Source organism: Micromys minutus, assembly GCF_963924665.1.
Source record: "Micromys minutus genome assembly, chromosome: 9".
Taxonomy (NCBI): Eukaryota; Metazoa; Chordata; class Mammalia; order Rodentia; family Muridae; genus Micromys; species Micromys minutus.
In genome coordinates, this window is record NC_137978.1 from 54,671,197 (window position 1) to 54,692,240 (window position 21,044).

Sequence of the window (21,044 nt, forward strand, 5' to 3'; positions counted from 1 at the left end):
AAGCAGGGAAGAAGAGTAGGAAGAACAACAACAAAAATTGGATTTTTTTCTTTGTGGCCCTCCTTGCATTCATTCCCTGGCCTCTGTTTCCTCTGTGTTGAGATGTCAAGTGGGCATCATGTCCAGTCTTATCCTCTTCAAGGCTGTGCCCACACCCTGTAGGTTTCTGCTGGTTTGATTGGTAAGGGCTCATTCATTTGTTTTGACCTGTTATACAAGATGTCTCTTTGCTTAGACACAGTGCTGGCTTTAAAGGATGTTCTAGAACCTTCTGTCCTTGAGGACCTAGATGAAACTGAAGGGTGACAGAACAGGTCTCATGGAATTGGCAGCCCCTTGCAAAGTAACTGCCTTCAAAGGGAGAAGGGACAGTGACAGTGGGAGACAAGGGGGAGGGGGTCTCCTTGAATTGTAGGCTCAGAAACTCGGGACACAACAGGTCCATCTGTTCCACTCAGCCATGTAACTCTTTCCACGTCCACATACCTGGCCAGTCTGTGAGTGTGACCCATATAGAAATCACACCACAAATGGTCAGTGTTCAGAGCCAGAGAGCTGCCTGCCTTCAACCCCTGAGCACCGGGATTAGAGGTGTGCGCTACACTTGGCTAAGCCTTTGTCCTTTGAAAGTTTTCAGTGAGATTAGAAATAACAGGTAATAATCCTTAGTTCTGGCATAATGATTAAATACAAAAATCACCCTGGCTGTTACCCCTGATCTCCTTCAGATACTTTCTATATCAATCACTTCCTTCACTTGGGAACGGAACTGGGTCCTCAGGCATTAGAGGCAAGTGCTTTACTACAGTCCTACATCTTTAGTTCTAAACTCACTCCCAACCTTCAGGACAGGGTCTTTCACTGAAGCCCGAGGTTTTGATAGACTGACTGGCTAACAAATCTCTGGGATTACAGACATGCACCACCACTCCTAGAATTCTTTTTTAAATTATTCATTTAAGGTTTACTTAAAATTTATGAGTATTTTGCCTGCTTGTATGTATGTGCACCATATGCATGCCTATATCCTGCAAATACCAGAAGGCATCAGATCTCTTGGAACTGGAGTCACCAAGTGAGTTCTGGGAATTGAAGTCAAATCCTCTGCAAGAGCAAAAGTGTTCTTAACCTCTGAGCTATTGCTCCTGCCAGCCCCCCTGGCTTTTGATGTAGTATTTAAAACAGCTTGGCTTCTCATACTTGTGAAGCAAACAAGCATTTGGACCACTGAGTCATTTACCCAGCCCAAGTTGCTGCGTTTGATCCACAGTACTGCAAAAAATAATATATATGTATATATATATATATATACATACATATATATGTGTGTATATACATATTACCAAAACCATAACGGGAGTCACAAGTAGGTCCGCATCACTGCTTTGTCACAAAGATGTGCGACTAATTCATTTTTGCACCTAAGCTTCCACTCCTTCGAAAGAGAGGAGAAATAATTCGGTTGTGTGGTGGTGTGAGGAATGAGACAACGAACTGCAATAAAGAGCTTACTTAACACAGCGTCTGGTGCACAGCAAGTGCCGCTGCAGATCAATTTGGAGCGGAAAACCAAGGGTTAAAATGGGTACATTGCCAGAAGTACACTAACGAACTTTTGGCTGGCGAGGCGCATGCGCCTGCCGGCGGTCGCGCAGCTCGGAGGAGCGCTGCGCCAGCGACGGAAGTCCCAGCCGGGAAGCCAGCGAGGTCGGTTCCGCCCGGCTCTAACATGGCGGCGCCCTTTGTCTGCTGTGAAGCGCTGCCCCCGGCCTTCTCGAGGCCGTGATGCACCTCCATCTGTGGCGGGGTTCGGGACATGGCAGGTGAGGCCCGGGCGGCGCCGGCGGCCCGGGAGTCCCGGGAGGCGGAACTGAAGCGGCTGAGGCCGGAGCCGCGGGTCGCCCGGACGGTTGTGTGGGGGAGGGGAGGCCCGGGTGGAGGGCGCCGCGGGGCGGGGAGCGGCGAGAGCGGCCCGGAGGGGTGGCCATGCACCCGCGCGGACGAAGGGGCGCGAGTCGCCTCTGGGGCTGGGTGACAGGGCGACTGGTGGCATCTCCGCCCCCGCCGCCGGGCTGTCACCGCCCCCTGACCCCGCGCGCCGGCCGCGGCGGGTGGGCGTGCTACGGCCGCGCGGAGGCGAAGTGCGGGGCGGCGCGGGGCTGGCGGGGGCGACCTGGAGGTGTCGCAGACCGGGAGCTGCCCTGACCCCCCGTAACAGACCGTTCATTCATTCACCCACCCATCCATCCTTCCATCCCCGCTACCCTCGCTCTCTCCGCCCCTGACAGATCTGAGGACGGAGCGAGAGATGCCGGCGGACTGGGTCCCCGAGTGCGACTAGGGTTCTCAGCTACGAGCGGAGACTCTACCATCCTTAAAGCAGGGGTTATAATAAACCTAAGCTGTGTGATGGGTTACGTGGTATATTGTCTGGGGCCTAGCATGCTTACAGTTGGAGCATGAATGCGTGGAAAGTCCCTTGTTGTTACTGTCATTACCGATGTCACCCAGAGAGCTCAGAAACTCACGCGGGAGAGAGAAACAGGCTTTTCAGATGTCACTGCGCTGCAGGAAGAAAGCCTAACTCGGGACACCGTACACAGTTTAGGTGAATCCAGGGAGTTCTGGTGTCCCAGAAAGCTGAGCCTAAAGGGTCCTTAGGCAGTGTATCCTTAGTTTAAGGTGTTGTCCGTGTGAATGTTCAAACTCCTCTTCCTCGGAGGTGGCTGGTACGGTCGGTGGGTTCAGTCAAAGTCTTTGGGGGAAGTTGCAAACCTAGTTCAGCACTTTTAACTTTAGGTTAATGGGAAGGCATTTAAGAGTCCGGTTTGTGGACTAGAAAGATCACAGGTTGAGGCAGGTTGAAGAAGCATAAAGGAGTGAACCTGAAATCAGTTAAGGGATTGCTAGATGCTGGGTGGTGGTGCGCTTTAATCCCAGCATTTGGGAGGCAGAGACAGGTGGATCTCTGAAAGAGGGAGAAAGATTGTTAGACTAATTCACGGTAAGGGTGGCCTTGAGTAATTTTAGATTAGATGCCAAGTGGGCGGAGCTAATTTTGGAGGTAGATTTGATAAAACGGGGTGATAACTGTGGGAAGGCACAGAGTCCTCAGGTTTGTCTCATTTCTTCAAACTGTGGTGTGTGTGCAGAACAGAGGACAGCTTGGTTGGGTTCTCATCTACCTTGTTGAGCACGGTCTCATTCCTTCCTGCTGTGTTGTATAGCAGGCTAGCTTCCTGCATCCACCTGGTTCTACTATCTGCCTGGCAGCTCTCCCTGGAAGAGCTGAGATCACAGATGTCCCCCCGCTGCATTGTGGGTTTTAGGGAAACAAACTCAGGTTGTCAGGTTTATTTAGGAAGCCAAGCACTTTTGCCTGCTAAGCCAAGTTCTGGCACTGCCCCCTGTCTTCTATTGATGGCTGTTGGTAGGACAGGGAACACAATGAGTAAAAGAAAGATTTAGTACTCCCCCCACACCCAAGACAGGGTTTCTCTGTGTGTCCTGGCTGTCCTCGAACTTGATTTGTAGCCTCAAACCAGGCTAGCTTTGAATTTACAGAGATCTACTTGCCTGTGCCTCCCAAGTGCTGGGATTAAAGGCGTGTCACCACTTACAGCAGGAAAGATTGAGCTTTAAATGGGTGGGGAATGTGTGCCTGAGAAACGGTGAAGCGAAGCCCGTGGTGTGTGAGCCTAGAATCCCAGCACTAGGGAGGCCAGGACAGAATTGTGGGTCGTTCACCATTCACTATATAACCAGAGCCATATCTGTAAGTTCCAGGCCAGCCTGAGCTGTAGTGTGAGACCCTGTTTTAGGAAAAAACAAAAACAAAAAACCCACCAAAAACACTTAAGTGAGACCCTCCAGTGGTGAGCTTATGGCTGGTATCCAGCTGAGGTCATGGGTAGGGCATGTATTGGGGTGAGTAACCCTTTAGTGGGCATCTCAGCAAAGTTCATGCTGCACTGAACGGGGCAAGATCATCATCTGGGCACAGCTGTCCCAGGAAGGAGTTCCTGAGTGTGTTCCCCGAGCCCAGCACACAGTCTGTCCTACAGCCAGTAATCATTCACTTACCATTCACTAAGGGCTCCCAGCTAAGCTCTGCACTTGCCTGATGGATGGATGGGAGGAAGAGCTGACCCTGGAGGCTGAGGTTCTCTCACGGTCTCACTGGGGCTTCTTCTCGGGTATCTAATTCAGGTGATGAGCTGGAGGAGGGGAGCCGAGCTGGAGTTCCTACAGACAAACTGTCTGAGAAGAGAGCCCCCGGCTTTTTGGAGATCTGAGGTATGTATGTCTGTAACACTGAAGGCAGAGCTTGCTTCCAGTTACTGTCCACACTCAGCATGGCTCAGATCATCTATTCAAGACTTTTTTCTTTAAAGTCAGGTGTGCTAGCACTTGGAGATTCAGAGGCAGATGGATCTCTGAGTTCAAGGCCAGCTTGGTCTACAAAGCCAGTCCAAGACAGTCAGGGCTGGTTACTTGGCTACACTGAGAAACCCTGTCTTGAAAAACCAAAAACTAAACTAAAAACAAAACAAGTTTTTGTAATAGTTACATTGTAAAATTGACCAAATCTTTGCTTTGTTATTTTGAACAGAGTCTAAATGGTACTTTCTCTGTCATCTAGTCTGGCTTTGAACTCAAAGTGATCCTCCTGCCTCTGCTTTCTGAGTTCAGAATTACGGCTTGATCTACTTATTTTTGCCAGCAAACACTAAAGTGGATTCCTGGGCAGGCTTTTTTTTTTTCCCTCTTTGAAACAATGTTTCTCTACCCCTCGCTAGGAGGTCTCTTAGTGCTTCCCAGGTGCTGGTATTTAGGGTGTATATCACCACACCCAGGTTTTATCTTATTTTAATTAGGTGAAATCTAAAATTTCCTACAGGGCAGAGGTGTGGCTCAGTGGTAGTACCAGCCCATTGAAGGCCCTGGGTTCAAGTCTCCAGGGCTATCAATGAATGAGGAAAATGTTCTAAGGAAGCAGCCCCAGATATGGTGGCTAAAATAAAGAGCTATTTTTCTCCGCCCCTCAACAGCCTAGATACACTCCTTAGAGCTCGCTGAGCAGGCCACTGTCCCATGAGCTGCACCTGGACCAGGATTTCTTTGACCACATGGTTTTTGCTTAAGCCAGGCATCTAACAGCCCAAGCTGGCTCCTTATGATCCTGCCATCATATAGGAACTTCATCTCTCACAAAGGGAGAGAGAGCAGGGAGCTATTCTCATCCGATAAGCATCTAAGCATCTGATGTTATGCTAACTCGGTGCAGGAGGTGAGCCAACTGTGAGAACCTGGGTCCAGCGGGATGAGGTCTGGAGTGTGGGGCGGCCATACCCGAAGGAAAATCTAGTGCGAGGCTGAGTGGGGCTGGGTGTGTTCTCAGGCCATGGTGCATGGGATAGAGTTCTGGTAGATTTGGAGTATCCAGGCTTGTGTAGGACTGAAGTATGCCCTGTGCCCAGCATGTATCAGACACTTCCTGGTGTATGGTGCCCACTGTGATTGGATTCCAAAATCAGGGGACTTCATGTCATGTACAGTGGAGGAGGGGACCTGCCTGATGTCAGAGGGCTGGGCTGAGGCCATGAAAACTTAGATTGAATTCATGCTAAATGTCCTGTCAGATAAGTAGGGACCGTGAGAACTCTCTGTCTAGGGGGCTGTTTTTGTCATGGTCAAGTCACAGTTTTCCCTTCTGTAAGCAGGGCTAAAAGCCTCCTTCCTGGGGGTGTTTTGAGACCTGGATGAGATCTATGGGGTGTGTGCCATGGCTACTTACCAGGTGTCTGCTGCCTCCTGCTGCAAGGTGCAAGGTGACTCAATCCTTAAAGCCAGTCGGGATTTAAAGAGGAAAGCCCAGACATCAAGGCTGGTTGCTGTCCCTCCCCTAGGCAGACCTTAGCTGAGTGGTACCTGGAAAGTCAGGACTGTGCTGTGCATCTGTTCCCAGGAATCCTCAGCTTTCTAATCAAAGCTGCTTGTCTCTGGACCTTGGAGAACATACCAAACCCTGAAAAGTCTGTTGCTGGGTCTCTGGAAGGTTGTCTTAAGACTCCTTAAAAGCTGGGGGGAGCCCTGTTTCCTGATGCTTTTAACCCAGAAGAAGGGTGTAGAGGCAGGCAGGTCTTGTAAGGTTGAGGCCAGCCTGGTTTCCATAGCGAAGGAAGGAAGCAAGGGATGAGGTTAGAATGAATGAGGAATGCTCAGTCTGCAGTCCTGAGAACCGAGGCTCAGCTGGAAGAACGGAGCCGAGGCAGGTCTGCTGCCTCATTGTCACAGCACACCTGAAGGACACCCAGGCCTGTCCACTGTCACAGTCACCCCCCGTCCCTAATGGAAGTCTGCCACAGATTCGACATCCCACCCAGCTCAGGCCAGAGCTTGACGAGGGCAGCGCACCGTCTCAGCTGGGGCTGAAGGCCTTGGACTGCCAGTGCGGGTCAGTGAGCGGTCCTTCACGCTTCAGACATTGTTTAAGTTCTGGGGGCTGGGGCACTGGGCTGATTTTACACACTTTAAACTCAGTATAATATTGTTTTCTTCAACTCAGGTGTTTTGTTTGAATGTTTGTTTTTAAGTCAGGGTAGCTCAATAGCCCAGGTTTGCCCCAGACTCTCTGTAGCTCAGACTGGCCTCAAAGGCATAGTAATCCTGCTTCTGGCTTCCTAGTGCTAGAGGTGCCCACATTGTTGCTGATGTTGCTGCGCTGTCATAAGGCAGTGGGCCGTGCCCCTGCTTCCTCCACCTTCCACTGTCCTGCTCACCTCTCAGATACACTTTCTGATCTGCATCTCCTGATTCTTAGTGCGGCAGGAGCCATGCTTGCACTTGAGGTTCGTTCTCCTTCCGGCCTTTCTGAAACATCCGTTTACATTTTGTGTCCACTGTTCTGTTTGCTTGTCTCTTTAAAAAAGTTTCTAAACTTCACTGGTGTGTGTGTGCACGCGTGCATGTGTGTCTGTGTAAGTGGACACATGTATGCCATAGAACATGTGTGATGTTTAGAGGACAGCATTAGGAAGTGGGAGAAATTTCTCCTTTCCTTGGCCTCCTTTCACCAGTGCAGAGATGAACTCAGGTCAGCAGGGTGAGTTTGGTTTCTTGCTATGTTTTGTGGACACTAACCCACCCTCTTCCCAGTTGACCTGGTGCCCTCCCTGGGCCACAGTGCCTGTCTGTAGGTATTACTAGGTATTATGTTTATCTTGGACATGAACCCTTTGCTGTTTAGACATGGAAATGCACTCATAATTTTTGGCCTTTCTTCATTAGGATGCTACAGAGGGTGTTTTTCAGGCCTATATATCTGTACCACAAGCATGCCCAGTGTCCCACAGAAGGCATCAGATCCCTGGATCTGGAGTTACAGACAGTTGTGGACCACCATGTGTGTGCTGGGAATCGAACTTAGGTCCCCTGTTTTCTTTCTTGCCTCTGCCTAACAAATACATCAGTTACAGGTGTGTGCTTCCAGCTCTGGCTCGTTTGCTTTTTTATTGTTTTCTATTCTTATTTTACGTGTGTGGGTGTTTCCCCTGCATGTATTTCGGCTGGGCACCATGTGTGTTCAGTGTCCATAGAGATCAGAGGGCATTGGATTTAAAGTTACAAGTGGTTGTAAGCTGCCATATCGTTGCTGGTAACTGAACCTGGGTATTCTACAAGAGAGAGGGATTAGTGTTTGTAAGCCCGGAGCCACCTCTCCAAGCTCTAGCTTCTTGTTTGTTTTGGTATTTCTGAGACAGTTTTTCTGCATAGCCCTGGCTGTCCTAGAACTCACGCTTTAGAGCAGGCCAGTATCCAGGGATCTGTCTGCCTCCTGAGTACTGGGATTAAAGGGAACACCGCTCTGGCTTCTGGATTTTGTTTTTTTGAGGCAGGATTTTGTTGCAAAGACCAGACTGCCCTTGAACTCATTCGTCCTGTCTCAGCATCCCAAGCACCGGCACTGCGCATGTCCATCACTATGGCCTGGAGCTGTTGGAAATCCAAAGACAATATAAAGTTAAAACAGTCTGCTGAGTGCTAGCGAGCACCTCATTTCTGTCCTCACCGTGGCTTCTGTCCTGCTGCGTGTGCTGGTCACAGTAACCTGGCCGGATCATGAGTGAACTTCATTCTTTAACATGTATTAAATCTTAACCCTAGAGGGGACCTTAGCACTCAATCCTATGTAGAACAAAAGCTCAGGAAAGGTCTGTATGTGAAGAAGACATGTCACACTGAGGGCCACCAAGTCTTACTCTGTTCTTTTTCTTTCTGGAGCTCCTGACTTTCCAGCCTTCACTGCCATGTGCTAGAGTGTGAGAGAGCGGTGTGAGGCTCTGACTTCTGTCTCTTGGAGGCTTTTAATGTGCTTTAGCACATGTTAATTACATATATAATGATTTCATCCCTGCCCCTCATACATGTACACATTGTATCTGGTCATGCTTCCCCTCCTACTCTTGCTCTCTGCTCCCTCTCTCCCCTTCTTCCTAGCTAGTCCTTACTTTCATGCCCCCTCCTTTCCTCTCCTCTTCTTTAACCCAGTGACTTAATTAAGGTTGCTTACAGGAACATGGGTGAGGAGCTATTTACAGGAGCACGGACACTTTTTTACTTCTCTTAGGAACTATTAGCCTCTTAGATCTTCAGAGGGGTGGCACCTTATGAACCCCCACCCCACCCCACCACCGTTTGTTTATTACAGGCTGTTGATGAGTCCAGTGACCACAGCTCTGAGCACAGGAATATCAGGGCTCACCCTCCTCAGGCTTGTATATCCCTTCTGTTTCCCCTCCTCCCATGATGTCCCCTGAGGTTTGGAAGGGTGATACAGGTACCCCAATTATGGCTGACTGACTTTCCTTACTTGGATAAATTATGGGGTTGCTGCTTCCTACTCCCAAAGAAACTTTTCTGACGGCAGCACTGATCTCTGAGGAGTAACATAAGTCTTTAGAAGGAAATGTAGGACTGGAGTGATGGCTCAGTGGTTAGAGCACTCACTGACTGCTCTTCCAGAGGTTCTGAGTTCAAATTCCAGCAACCACATGGTGGCTCACAATCATCTGTAATGGGATCTGATGCCCTCAACTGGTGTGTCTGAAGACTGCTACAGTGTATTTATATATATAAAATAAATAAATCTTAAAAGACTCATTTATAGAAGGAAGTGTAATGACTATGTTGAATCCACTTAGTAAAGCAGCAGCTTCTCTCTGGCCTCTCTAGTCACAAGCTTCTGACCAGGGTTACAGTATCAAACATGAGTTCCCTTCTGTGAAGCATCTCTAGTCATTCAGGAAGCTTTTGGTCGTCACAGACTCGCCACGCCACTGTTACGGCAGTGGGCCCTCGTTGCTGCTCAGTGAGGTGTATTCCGTAGGGACGTGCTGAGCATGGCTGACGCTGACCATTCTTCCCCAGAGTCTCCTAGCACCTTCTGACACCATGAGGGCTGGGGGGGCTCCTCTCTCTCACGTCCTGCAGCCAGAGCATGTGTGATCTTCATCAGTGCATTGGACCGTCTAGTTTGGCTGGGCAGTTGCAGCAGTGGCGTGTGTGTGTGTGTGTGTGTGTGTGTGTGTGTGATGGAATACCATTCAACGCTAAAGGAAAATGAGATCGTAGAATGCAGGCGACAATTGGTTTCCTTTTTTCTGTGGACGGCCAGGCTGTGCTTTACTCAGTGATGGCTCTTCGCTTGTACAAGTCACGTGCTTTTAGAAAGGAGGCGGTGGGTAGTGTCGCTGCCCCAGCATGGTTTTCTGTATGATAGTGTCACAGTGCAGGAGCCCAACAGCAGCTCTCTGAAGTAGAAGCCTCCATTGTTAGCCTGATTTACAGGAAGGAATGGAGGTTAGAGATGTGTGTACCGCTGCCCAAGGATCAGCTCTGTTTAATTGCAAGCCCTGAGCCGTAGCTAAGCTGTGGCCCCAGCACTGGCAGGCTTCTTTACAGTGTCAGGGCTTCATCTGTGCCTGACCTGAGGGTCTATTGCTCTAGGGGAATCCTCTTCAGGGACTTCTGCTCCCAGAATCTTTCTGAGTAACACATCCTTTGTGAAAATTTTTGTAATTTTCCATTTCCCATATAAAATGTTTTTTTTTTTTTCTATTGAGAAATTTTTAGTCACCAGGTCTTACAGGAAGTAGGAATGGCTTTTGCTGTTATTTTGACACAGAGCCTCACAGGATACCTCAGGCTGGCCTTGAACTAGCAGCAATGCGCTGCACTGTGCCTCCTGATGCTCGGATTTTACAGGTGTATTCTACAACAGCCTGTGGCACCAGCCCCGAGTGTCGGTGCACACCCTGAATACCTTAAAGGCTTTATGATGGCGAAGGTCTCTGAGCAAATACCCAACCCAGGACACCCCTTCCTCCGCCACTTCTGTTTTAATTTTTAAGGATATTATGGGTTACGGTAAGACAGGAAGGTTTCGGGCAACTGTTCCCATGAGCTCCATGTGAGAGGAGTGCCTTCTCCGTTTTCTTTTTTCCCCCTCATGTGCCCTGCAGGATGTGGGTGTCTCCAGAGATTCGGTCACGTTGTGATTCAGCACTGAAGTGCTCAGAACTGAGCTGAATGTTGGGCCTTGAGCCCCTAAAGGGAGCAGTGCTTCCCTGTTCTGTGGTGTTGGGCCAGAGACTGAACACTTTCAATGTCATCAGGGGATATTACCATTTTTTTCGGGTTCCAGCAGTTCAGTTGAAAATTTAATTTTTTCAAGTCAGCTTTATTTATAAGCCCAGGTTTGCCTAAGGCTCTGTGTAGCTGAGGATTTGGGGTGTGTACCGACACTTGGGATTTGTACATTGCTGGGGATTGAACCCAGAGCTTTGTGTATGCTCCAGAAGCGTCTGCCAGCCGATGGAAGCACCTCCAGCCATTAGTTGGCAAGCTGCGGACCTGCTGGCTGTTCTCAGATTGTGGAGGATAGGCTGTCCCTGCTCGGCTGTCACGGTCCAGGCTGTCCCTGCGCATTCATTTCCTGCCACTCTCCCCTTGTTCTTTCCTTAAAAAAAAAAGTATTTATTTTGCATGTGTATATGTATGTGTGTACATGCAGGGTTCAGAGGATACTTGGAGCTGGTTCCGTCCTGCCATGTGGATTGTGGGGGTGAGACTTGGGCCATCAGGCTGGCAGAAGTATGCTTAGCCCCCAAGCTGTACGCTGACCTGTTTCTTGTTTTATCCACTGCCTCCTCCTTTTGCACTGTCTCCTTGGTCTGAAGAGTCTGTAATTTTCCATGGGCTCTTGTTTCTCCTCTTCTCAAGGAATGGTGTCACCATGCCAGCTTCTTTCTCATGATAGAACTGTGGACCCTCCTGCTTCCCCCTAAGCACTTCTCCCTTCACAGTCCACTTCTGCGACAGCTAATTATGTCAGCTCCAACATATGTTGCTGTTTGGTTTTTCAAGACAGGGTTTCTCTGTAGATTTGTCTGTAGATCAGGCTGTCCTCAAACTCAGAGCTCAAGAGATAGCCCTACCTCTGCCTCCTGAGTGCTCAGATTAAAGATGTGAGCCATTTTCCTCCAGCTCACGTATGTCCTTGACTGGAGCATCGCTTTCAGCCGAGACCACTGCGTGTGGCCTTCTCTGCAGTGGCTGCTGGCCTTCCTGCTTCCCTGCTGTCCCTTAGCAGCTGAGTGGCCCTTCTGTTTTCAGTTCTCCCAGGACTTTTTAAAAGTGTGTTTAGAATAATCTTGGGTGTAGCTTAATGGGTAAAATCTTACCATGCACAGAACTTTGGAAGAAAGGTCACTGCCGTCTGCCCCGGCTCCATAGTGGTTCCTGGATTTGCAGTGGCGCAGCTTCCTCTTGCACCTTCTTCCAGGTCTTTGTTTAAATTCTCCCTCCTCAGAGGGGCCCTCCTCGTCCCCTCTCTATCAGATGCCCATGTTACACGTGGTGTCGGTGGTTAACCTTCTTCTCTGGAGGCTCTTCGCCTCTTTTCTCTGCCTAGTCTGCTTATGAGCTTTGGAGTGACCAGGTGTCATGGCCACAGGAGTTAGGGAGCTGGGCCGGAAGGATGAAGTGTCGGAAGCTGGGCTTTCAAGTAGGCCTGGGTGTTTCTATAAAGATGTGTGTTTAGAAGAGGAGACGGGGAACAGCGCAAGGGTCAGGCATTTAGTCACCCGGGGTTTGGTCCAGCACTGCACTGTCTCCCCTTATTCACTGAGCAGAAGAAGGATTATCTTTCTAGACGATTGTGTGTGTGTGTGTGTGTGCGTACACATGTATGTACATGTATATATTGAGGAAGAACTTCTAAAAATGGAAGAAACAGTCTCTATACAAGGAGCATTTGCTGAGGTAGCAGGCACAGGTGCTGACAGTCATTTCTCTTCCAGGTTCTACATGAAGGTTGGTAATGGGGCTGAGTGCATAGCTTTCACCTCGAAGGGGTGGCCTGCAAAACTTCTGTTTCCTTGGCCTGCGTGGGTGTGTGTCTGTTGAGCCCTCTGTTGGGGAGCCAGAGAAGCTCAGTGTGTGCTTGAGGGAGGTTGCTTTCTGTGCAGCAATGTGGCCCCACCCCTCATGCTAGTCAGGGCCTGCCAGTGACTTAGATCATGTTTCAGTGTTTGACAGGACGGTGTGGCTTTAGGAAGGAGCTGTGTTGCCCTGGTGCTTCAGGCAGGCATTGGCCTCAGGTTGTAACAGCGCAGTGGGTCTGTGTAAAGTGTCTGTCCACAAAGAACCCCCCCCCATGCTCTGTTTAGCATGCCCTCCCTTTGTCTCAGCACCACTGGAATTGTGTTATAGGCCTTTTCCAGATTGTGTTTAGAAGGGATGATAGGTTATGATTGGTCTATTCACCAGAGTGCCCAAGTAAAAGGATGTAGGGAACATGTCTCTCTGCTTTGTGCTAACAGATGGCTGCTTTGAGCTAGGGGGCCCCCTGCCCCTCCCCCTGGCCTATTTGAGTTGGTGTAATTAATCTTGTAAAGAATGTGTGAGCTCCTGCTCTACTGGAGACACTCTGGTCCCTTGGCAGCCAGGGCAGACCCTGGATTCAGGTCTGGAGAAATTCTCCCTAGTCCTTGTATCTCTGAGGCAGCGGCAGGAAAGCTGGTGCCCAGAGTGGCTGTGTGATTAGTGTGCAGGTGAGCGGGGTGTGGTGTTCTGGCTCTGTGACCAGCCAGGCTGCTCAACTCAATAAATGCTGTTTCTTCATTGTTGGAGGAGCTTGTTGAGTTTGGCAGAGTGGATCTTAGCTCCAGAATGGTTTGAACTAAGGAGTGTGTATCTCCAGCCCTCGTGGGTCCCATGTCAGGTTAATATCCCTCTGAAGCTCAGCGTCCTGACCCTCCCCCAGAGTCTTAGGAAACCGAGCCCAGAGCGAGGGATCTTAGCCATGGACCTTGTGCCATGACCAGCACTGCTGCTTCATTTTTGTTGTTTTATTTAAAAGCCTTGAACTTTCTAGGTGTGATGGTAACCGTCTTTAATTTAACACTTGGGAGGCAAAGGCAGGCAGGCTGGCCTCTGAGTTCTAAGCTAGTCAGGGATATACAGAGAGACCCTGTCTCAAAAAAGTAAAGAAAAGAAAAAAAAATCCAGATGCCCACTGCTGGAGTTCCATGGGGCTGGGAGGAGATGGTCACGCAGACGGCTCACAGGGCTCCACTCACTGAGCTGGGTGCTTTGCTACATCAAAGTGAGGGCTACAGAACACAGGGGAACAACAGAGACAGGGTCATGGTGGGTCAGGAACTAGGTGAGCCTCCTGGACAAAGGAAGGAGGCCGGGGCTCTGCCAAGACCGGCCCGCTCCATGCCTGCATGAGTCGGTCACTTGCGATGCTGGCTCCCTGCCTGCTCAGCTGGCTCACTGGCTGTGGAGCCCACAGCTTTTCCGCCTCAGAAGACAGCACTAGGATCACTCTGGTGTGGGGTGTCCACATCTGCTTTGTTCCTGGGCGTGTGTCTCTCACTGTGTGTTCACTCTGAACAGCAACTCTTGAGAGTTTCCCTCTCATCCTTCCGGAGTTTGCTCTCTCTGGAGTTAGAGCAGTGGTTCTCAACCTGTGGATTATGGTGTCTCTAAGGCCTAATGACTCTTTGACATGGGTCGCCTAAGACAGTTGATTGGAAAACAGACATTTGCATTAGGAGTCATAACAGCAAGAAGACTGCAGTTATGAAGAAGTAGCGATGAACATGTTACAGTTGGTCAGCACAGCATGAGGAGCTGTATTAAAGCATCAGGAGGGTCGAGAAGCACTGACTTAGAGAAGGTGCCCAGTGGCTTTGCTGTGCTGTCCCATGCCTATCTCTCGCTTCAGGCTGCCTTCTAGCTATAGCTGTTGACACTGCCAGGCCCGAAAGCAGTGTCCCTGCTTGGTCCTCGTCTCCAGTTTAAACTTGGAGTTTGCCTGATACCAGGCACGCTCCCCATTGGATACTCCCCTTAGATCAGCATGTACATATCTCCATATTTTCTTGCTGCTTGAGACAGTGTCTCTGGCTGGCTTGGAACTCATCCTCCTGCATCAGCTTCCTAAGTGCTGAGATTGCAGGCACATACTCAGAAGTTTCCAGAAAGCACAATGTGAGGGCTATGACCTCTGTGCTCTCCTCAAATGGTCACTGCGGCTCCAGGCTGCAGGCCAGTGAGAGCCTGGGATGGTAACATCAGGAGCAGCCAGGGCTGCTGCATCGGGGCACAGAGCCCCAGAGTCACTCTCCTGCTCAGGGACAGCCTGGTTCTGGAGTGGCTGGCTGTTACTGGGGTTTGGATCCAACACTTGCTCTCTGCACTTTGGCCTCATACACTGCCAGGTTTTATTTTAAAATGTTCTGAAACAAGTTTTTCTATAAAGAAAAACCATTCGCTTCCCTAGAACATTGCTGATCTGGAGAAGATTCTGCAGTGGGGCTGGGCTGCTAGAGTATTTGTCTCATCTTTCTGTGTGTATCGTTCATAACTGAGGACCAGCCCAGGACATCTGAGCCCCTGGGATGGCTGTGGGCTTTCCCAGCGTTAAGGGAGGCCCTTGAAACTGCAGCCAGCCCAAGCAGCTCTTGGGCCAGGGAGGCTCACACTCAGATGTCGAGGCAGCCCATTTAACCCACTTTCTGTAGGGCCTTGAGCCTGAGAGGGAGGGAGGAACTGAGCAAGGGTGGGTGGGAAAGGCCAGGAAGGGGAGAGGCAGAGGACCATTCCCCACCCGAAAGATCCCAGCCACCACCCTGTGCACAGGGAACTTCCCAGAGCCTGTGGGAGCCGTGGAGAGGGAGCTCTGCAGATGACAATGGAAGAGCCGCCCGCACTTAGAGCGTTTTATTCTAACGGTGTGTGTTCTTGGGTAAAGGTGGCCAACTGTGTGAGGCAGAAGCACATTCGCTTTGCTTCATTTGTTTGCTGCTTTGACTCCTGTGTAGTGGGGGCAAGATATGGGGCTGTCTTGATACCTTCTGCTGTGGGGAACTTGCCTTGTTGAGTAAGCTTTGGGAGCGACAGGGCTGCCTCGCCTTGCAGTAAGTCATCTGCCCTTTTGCGGTAGAAAAGCCTGTCCCGTGTTTCATTTTCTGTCTCCTCTGTGAGTCTCACCTGGGCTTGCTTGGCAGTTGGCGGTGAGTTGGGCTGGCATCCTTTCTCCATGCTGACAGAAGGCTCTGGCTTTCTGCAGCCATGGATTTCCCCCAGCACAGCCAGCGTGTCTTGGAGCAGTTGAACCAGCAGCGGCAACTGGGCCTCCTCTGTGACTGCACCTTTGTGGTGGACGGTGTGGACTTCAAGGCTCACAAGGCGGTGCTGGCAGCTTGCAGCGAGTACTTCAAGATGCTCTTTGTGGACCAGAAGGATGTGGTGCACCTGGACATCAGTAATGCGGCAGGTACCCTGTTGGGGCCAGGGCCTCGTCACACAAGGCCCTTGTAGGGCAGTGCCAGCAAGCCATGTCCCACCTGAGTTTGACCTCTGACCCTATAGGTACCAAGTTTCTCCCGCCTTTCGGAGCCTCTTCTGACTGGACATGGAGTTGGCAGGATGGAGGGACAGATTCATGGGCTTAGAGCACAGAGAAAGTAGGACCAGCCTTGTTATCAAGGACAGAGCGAGGCAGGCCCTAGACCTCTGATTCTCTCTGTGGCTGCGTTAGCCCTAGAGCTGACAGCCAGGCATAAAGAGTGAGGAGTTAGCTTGGGGCACAGGCTTGAGATGGGCCTGGAATTGAGGAAGATGGGTCAGCCCTGTCACCTGTTTCTGAGATGGTCAGGAAAAGGTAGTCTCCCATTTTATAGATGTGGAAATAGATACACAAAGGTCAGATGACTGAGGGTTTGGTAGAGCAGGTGACAAGGTCTTGAAGACCACATTGTCAGAAGAGAGGGTGTCCAGTCCCCTTGTGTATCTTTTTAGAAGCTGTCTCTAGCCCAGCAGACAGGTGGTGAAGCCGTTGCAAAATCTGATTTCATACTGATAGGCCCTGAAGTGGGTCTGTGACAGCCGTCCTGTCCTCGACAGGCCTGGGGCAGGTGCTGGAGTTCATGTACACTGCTAAGCTGAACCTTAGCCCTGAGAATGTGGATGATGTTCTGGCCGTGGCCAGCTTCCTCCAGATGCAGGATATTATCACAGCCTGCCACACCCTGAAGTCCCTTTCGGAACCAACCAGCACCCCTGGGGAGAATGCAGATGCCTCGGCTGTGGAAGGTGAGGTCATTGGCAGGCCACTTCTGAAAAGTGGCTTCTGGAGCCTGCCTGACCCTGGCTCACCTCACTGGCTCTCATTCCACATCTGCCTTGCCTTTGTTGGGGGTGGGAGGATGCTGATAAGGCACAGCTAGCATTCTGGAAAGGGTCCCCATGCGTGTCCCTTTCTACTTTTGAGCAGCAGAGGGCAGGAGCCACACCTGGGCACTTAGTGGCCCAGATCCTCTTGTAGTTGCCCTTCCAGGAGCTCTCTTGGTGTTCTCTCAGGGTGTCCTCAGAAGCCCGTAACTCCTATCTTGGGTCAGGTCAAGGCTCATGTCTCTCCCTGCTGAGCACCGACCCACACCCAGTGTCACCAGCCCGTGTAAGATAATCTCACTTGTACAGTCGAGGGCTGCAGGGCTTGTGAAGTCAGCGTCCTGGGCTGAGGCGTTCCCTGAACAAACCAGTAGAGGACCTAGACGTACTGTGGGGACCCAGGAGCCACCTCATCCCTCAGGTTGAGGTCGACACTTGATGACAAATGACAAGTCTGTTGTGTTCTGTCTCCAGGAGGAGACAAGAGAGCCAAAGAAGAGAAGGCTGCTGCCACCATGCTGAGCAGGCTGGACCAAGCAAGAAGCAGTTCATCCACAGGCCCAGGCAGAGAGCTCAAAGAGGAGCGGGGTGGCCAGGCGGAGAGTGCATCCAGTGGTGAGTTGTGATCTGGCTCTCGTGGGCTGACTACCTGGAAGGAGGTGACAGTTGGAAGGTGGTCTCGCCCATCTGTGCAGTCTGGGCCCCAGGACACAGTAACGGCCTGTGGTTGGGAGGTTGGTGGCATGCACTCCTCTAAGTTTCTGGCTCACATCTAGCTCAGACAGTTTGTTCTACAGGGTTTGCTCCAGCCATGGAAGAGACCCATTTGGCCTCTGGACAGAGTCCCAATCCAGCCTCCCATCCCTCCTCAGGCGCAGAACAGACAGAGAAGGCAGATGCTCCCCGGGAGCCTCCATCCGTGGAACTCAAGCCGGACCCCACGAGCGGCATGGCTGCTGCAGAAGCGGAAGCCTTGTCAGAGAGCTCAGAGCAAGGTGCCCCTCCCCCAGCCAGGGGTTTGTCTGTCACGCCCTCAGATCACATCTGTCTCTAGCCTGTCTGCTCGGACCCATCCTCTACTTCATCTCTTTTCTTCGCTCTTAAGCTGTCTGTTGCACGTTCCCATCCCCTCCACGTTTCTGTTAGTCTGGAAGCATCCTGACACTGCCCTGGAGCTTTCTGTTCAGCCCTGGGCATGACATGTGCTGTGCCATGCTGCCCAGAGTACTTGGTTGGCTGGAAATGTCCACACACCCTTGCCTGGGGTAGCACACTCTCTAAGTAGTCAGTACCCATGTTACAAATCCTGGAGTCACTGTTACCTACAGAGTGGGGGGCAGCTTGGGCCAGACCCAGAAAGTCCTCAGTCCCTGCTCTTTTCTGTGCAGAAATGGAAGTGGAGCCAGCCAGCAAAGGAGAAGAGAGACAAGAGGAAGAGGGCACAGGGCCTGCCACAGTCAAGGAAGAGGGGATGCATCTGGAGAATGGAGAGCCTCCTGAGGAGAATGAAGAGTCTGCAGGCACAGACTCTGGGCAGGAGCTCGGAATGGAGGGCCAGAACCTGCGCTCAGGCACCTACGGGGACCGCACTGAGTCCAAGGCTTATGGCTCCATCATCCACAAGTGCGAGGTGCGGGGCCGTGGGCGGTGCCAGCCCTGTGCCTCCAGGGTCTCTGCAGCCCCTCATGCGCTCCTTCCTGCTGCGCCTGCAGGACTGCGGGAAGGAGTTCACACACACAGGGAACTTCAAACGGCACATCCGCATCCACACGGGTGAGAAGCCATTCTCATGCCGGGAGTGCAGCAAGGCTTTCTCGGACCCCGCGGCATGCAAGGCTCACGAGAAGACACACAGGTACCCCACTTTGCCTCCCCAAGACTGGGCACCTGTTTGGGACCCTGCGAACACCCCTTCCTATCACCTCGCACCTTCTGACCCACAGCCCGTTGAAACCCTATGGGTGTGAGGAGTGTGGCAAGAGCTACAGGCTCATCAGTCTGCTGAACCTGCACAAGAAGAGGCACTCCGGGGAGGCCCGCTACCGCTGCGGGGATTGTGGCAAGCTCTTCACTACTTCAGGCAACCTCAAGCGCCACCAGCTGGTACACAGTGGCCAGAAACCCTACCAGTGTGACTACTGTGGCCGCTCCTTCTCTGACCCCACCTCCAAGATGCGCCACCTGGAGACTCATGACACTGACAAGGAACACAAGTGCCCTCACTGCGACAAGAAGTTCAACCAGGTGTGCACCCTCCTGAGCCGGCACCGCAGGGCTCCTCATAGCTCCCCAGGGTTAGCACACAACAGCCACCGTCTATGGACAGGGACTCTCCTAGGATGGTACCCTGGAGGGCTGTGGTTGGTTTTCCTTCCAGGAACCTGGGCTTCAATCAGAAATAATCCCTGGCTTACGGGGTTGGGGAAAAGCCAGGTTCCAAGGGGACCCTTCTGAGCCCCTGTCTGGGTGCAGGTGGGGAACCTGAAGGCCCACTTGAAGATCCACATTGCCGACGGCCCTCTCAAGTGCCGGGAGTGCGGGAAGCAATTCACCACCTCAGGTAGGCCCAGAGCACCCTGGTTCCCCATGCCTTGTCCCCCGCCTCCCTCACAGTGCAGCACGCTAGTCTTGCCTTTCATCTCCAAAGGGAACCTCAAGCGGCACCTGCGGATCCACAGTGGGGAGAAGCCGTACGTATGCACCCACTGTCAGCGGCAGTTTGCCGACCCAGGCGCGCTGCAGCGGCACGTACGGATCCACACGGGTGGGTGAGGAGGCCCTGTGTGGGCTGTGGAAGGGGCACAGGGAGCCGAGCAGGTGCGAGTGCCGTGTGCCTCTGCCCCAGGTGAGAAGCCGTGCCAGTGTGTGATATGTGGCAAGGCCTTCACCCAAGCCAGCTCCCTCATCGCCCATGTCCGCCAGCACACGGGGGAGAAGCCCTACGTCTGTGAACGCTGTGGCAAGAGGTAGTGGCCTGCCCCCACCCCAGGGAGCATGAGGCCAGATCTCAGGCTGTGCCCCAGAGTGGTGGGGACCCTCAAATTCCTCCACACTGAAGCTCCTGTGGGTCAACATGAGCCTATTATTTGTGGCCTTGTAGATTTGTCCAGTCCAGCCAGTTGGCCAATCACATTCGTCACCATGACAACATCCGACCACACAAGTGCAGCGTGTGTAGCAAGGCCTTCGTGAATGTGGGGGACCTGTCCAAGCACATCATCATCCACACTGGTGAGCACACCACCTGTGCACAGCCCACCTGTGTCCCCTCCCAGCCCATATGAGGACACGGGTAAGGGGTGGAGGTAGGGAGCTCCTGCCACACTTGCTTAACAGGTAGCCATGGGGTTCCAGTGTGGATTCCACCTGCCTTCTGGCAGCACTGGGGCTGCTGGGTACTGGAAGGCCTGCAGGTGGCAGGATGGTAACTTGCCTCCCCACCAGGAGAGAAGCCTTATCTGTGTGACAAGTGTGGCCGTGGTTTCAACCGGGTCGACAACCTGCGATCTCATGTGAAGACCGTGCATCAGGGCAAGGCGGGCATCAAGATCCTGGAACCAGAAGAGGGTGGTGAGGTCAGCGTAGTCACTGTGGACGACATGGTCACACTGGCCACTGAGGCACTGGCAGCAACAGCGGTCACTCAGCTCACAGGTGTGCACTGCGGGCAGGGTGGCAGAGGGGCAGCTACAGCAGCCCAGTGGCAACAGTGGGTAGGTCCCTGTGGCTTCTGCCTCAGACCCTGCTAACTCTGCCTACAGTGGTACCAGTGGGGGCCGCAGTGACAGCTGACGAGACGGAAGTACTCAAAGCTGAGATCAGCAAAGCTGTCAAACAAGTGCAGGAAGAAGGTGAGAGGGGCAGTCTGGGGCATGAACGCCAGTGGACCCAAGGTCCTTCCCATCCTGATCACAGCCCCCACCTCCACAGACCCCAACACCCACATCCTCTACGCTTGTGATTCCTGTGGGGACAAGTTCCTGGATGCCAATAGCCTGGCCCAGCATGTCCGGATCCACACAGCCCAGGCACTGGTCATGTTCCAGACGGATGCGGACTTCTACCAGCAGTATGGGCCAGGCAGCGCGTGGCCAGCTGGGCAGATGCTGCAGGCTGGAGAGCTGGTCTTCCGTCCTAGGGATGGGACTGAGGGCCAGCCCACACTGGCAGAAACTCCACCCACGGCTCCTGATTGCCTCCCACCTGCAGAGTGAGCAGGTGGCCCTCTGACTGTTTATTTAAGGATGGATGGCACCCTAGGACTCAAGGTGCTCCTGCCCCATTCCCTAGAGAGAATA

At 52.1% G+C, this 21,044-nt stretch overlaps 1 protein-coding gene across 3 annotated transcripts; it reads left to right on the plus strand.

Annotated features, from left to right (window-relative positions):
* Positions 1–1,692: 1,692 nt before the first annotated feature.
* Positions 1,693–21,044, plus strand: ZBTB17 (zinc finger and BTB domain containing 17). 3 transcript variants are annotated; one of them, XM_080920769.1, is made up of 17 exons: positions 1,693–1,823; positions 4,210–4,296; positions 15,214–15,305; positions 15,644–15,850; positions 16,480–16,668; positions 17,221–17,361; positions 17,544–17,741; positions 18,135–18,376; positions 18,459–18,601; positions 18,690–18,990; positions 19,219–19,306; positions 19,394–19,510; positions 19,592–19,712; positions 19,847–19,977; positions 20,191–20,400; positions 20,508–20,597; positions 20,677–21,044. In XM_080920769.1, exons 3-17 carry the CDS (start codon positions 15,260–15,262, stop codon positions 20,958–20,960), a joined length of 2,508 nt encoding a protein of 835 aa, XP_080776895.1. In that variant the 5' UTR covers positions 1,693–1,823; positions 4,210–4,296; positions 15,214–15,259; the 3' UTR covers positions 20,961–21,044. The 3 variants fall into 3 exon arrangements, with proteins under 3 accessions (XP_080776895.1, XP_080776897.1, XP_080776896.1); XM_080920771.1 differs by having other exon boundaries at positions 17,619–17,741; XM_080920770.1 differs by lacking the exon at positions 15,214–15,305.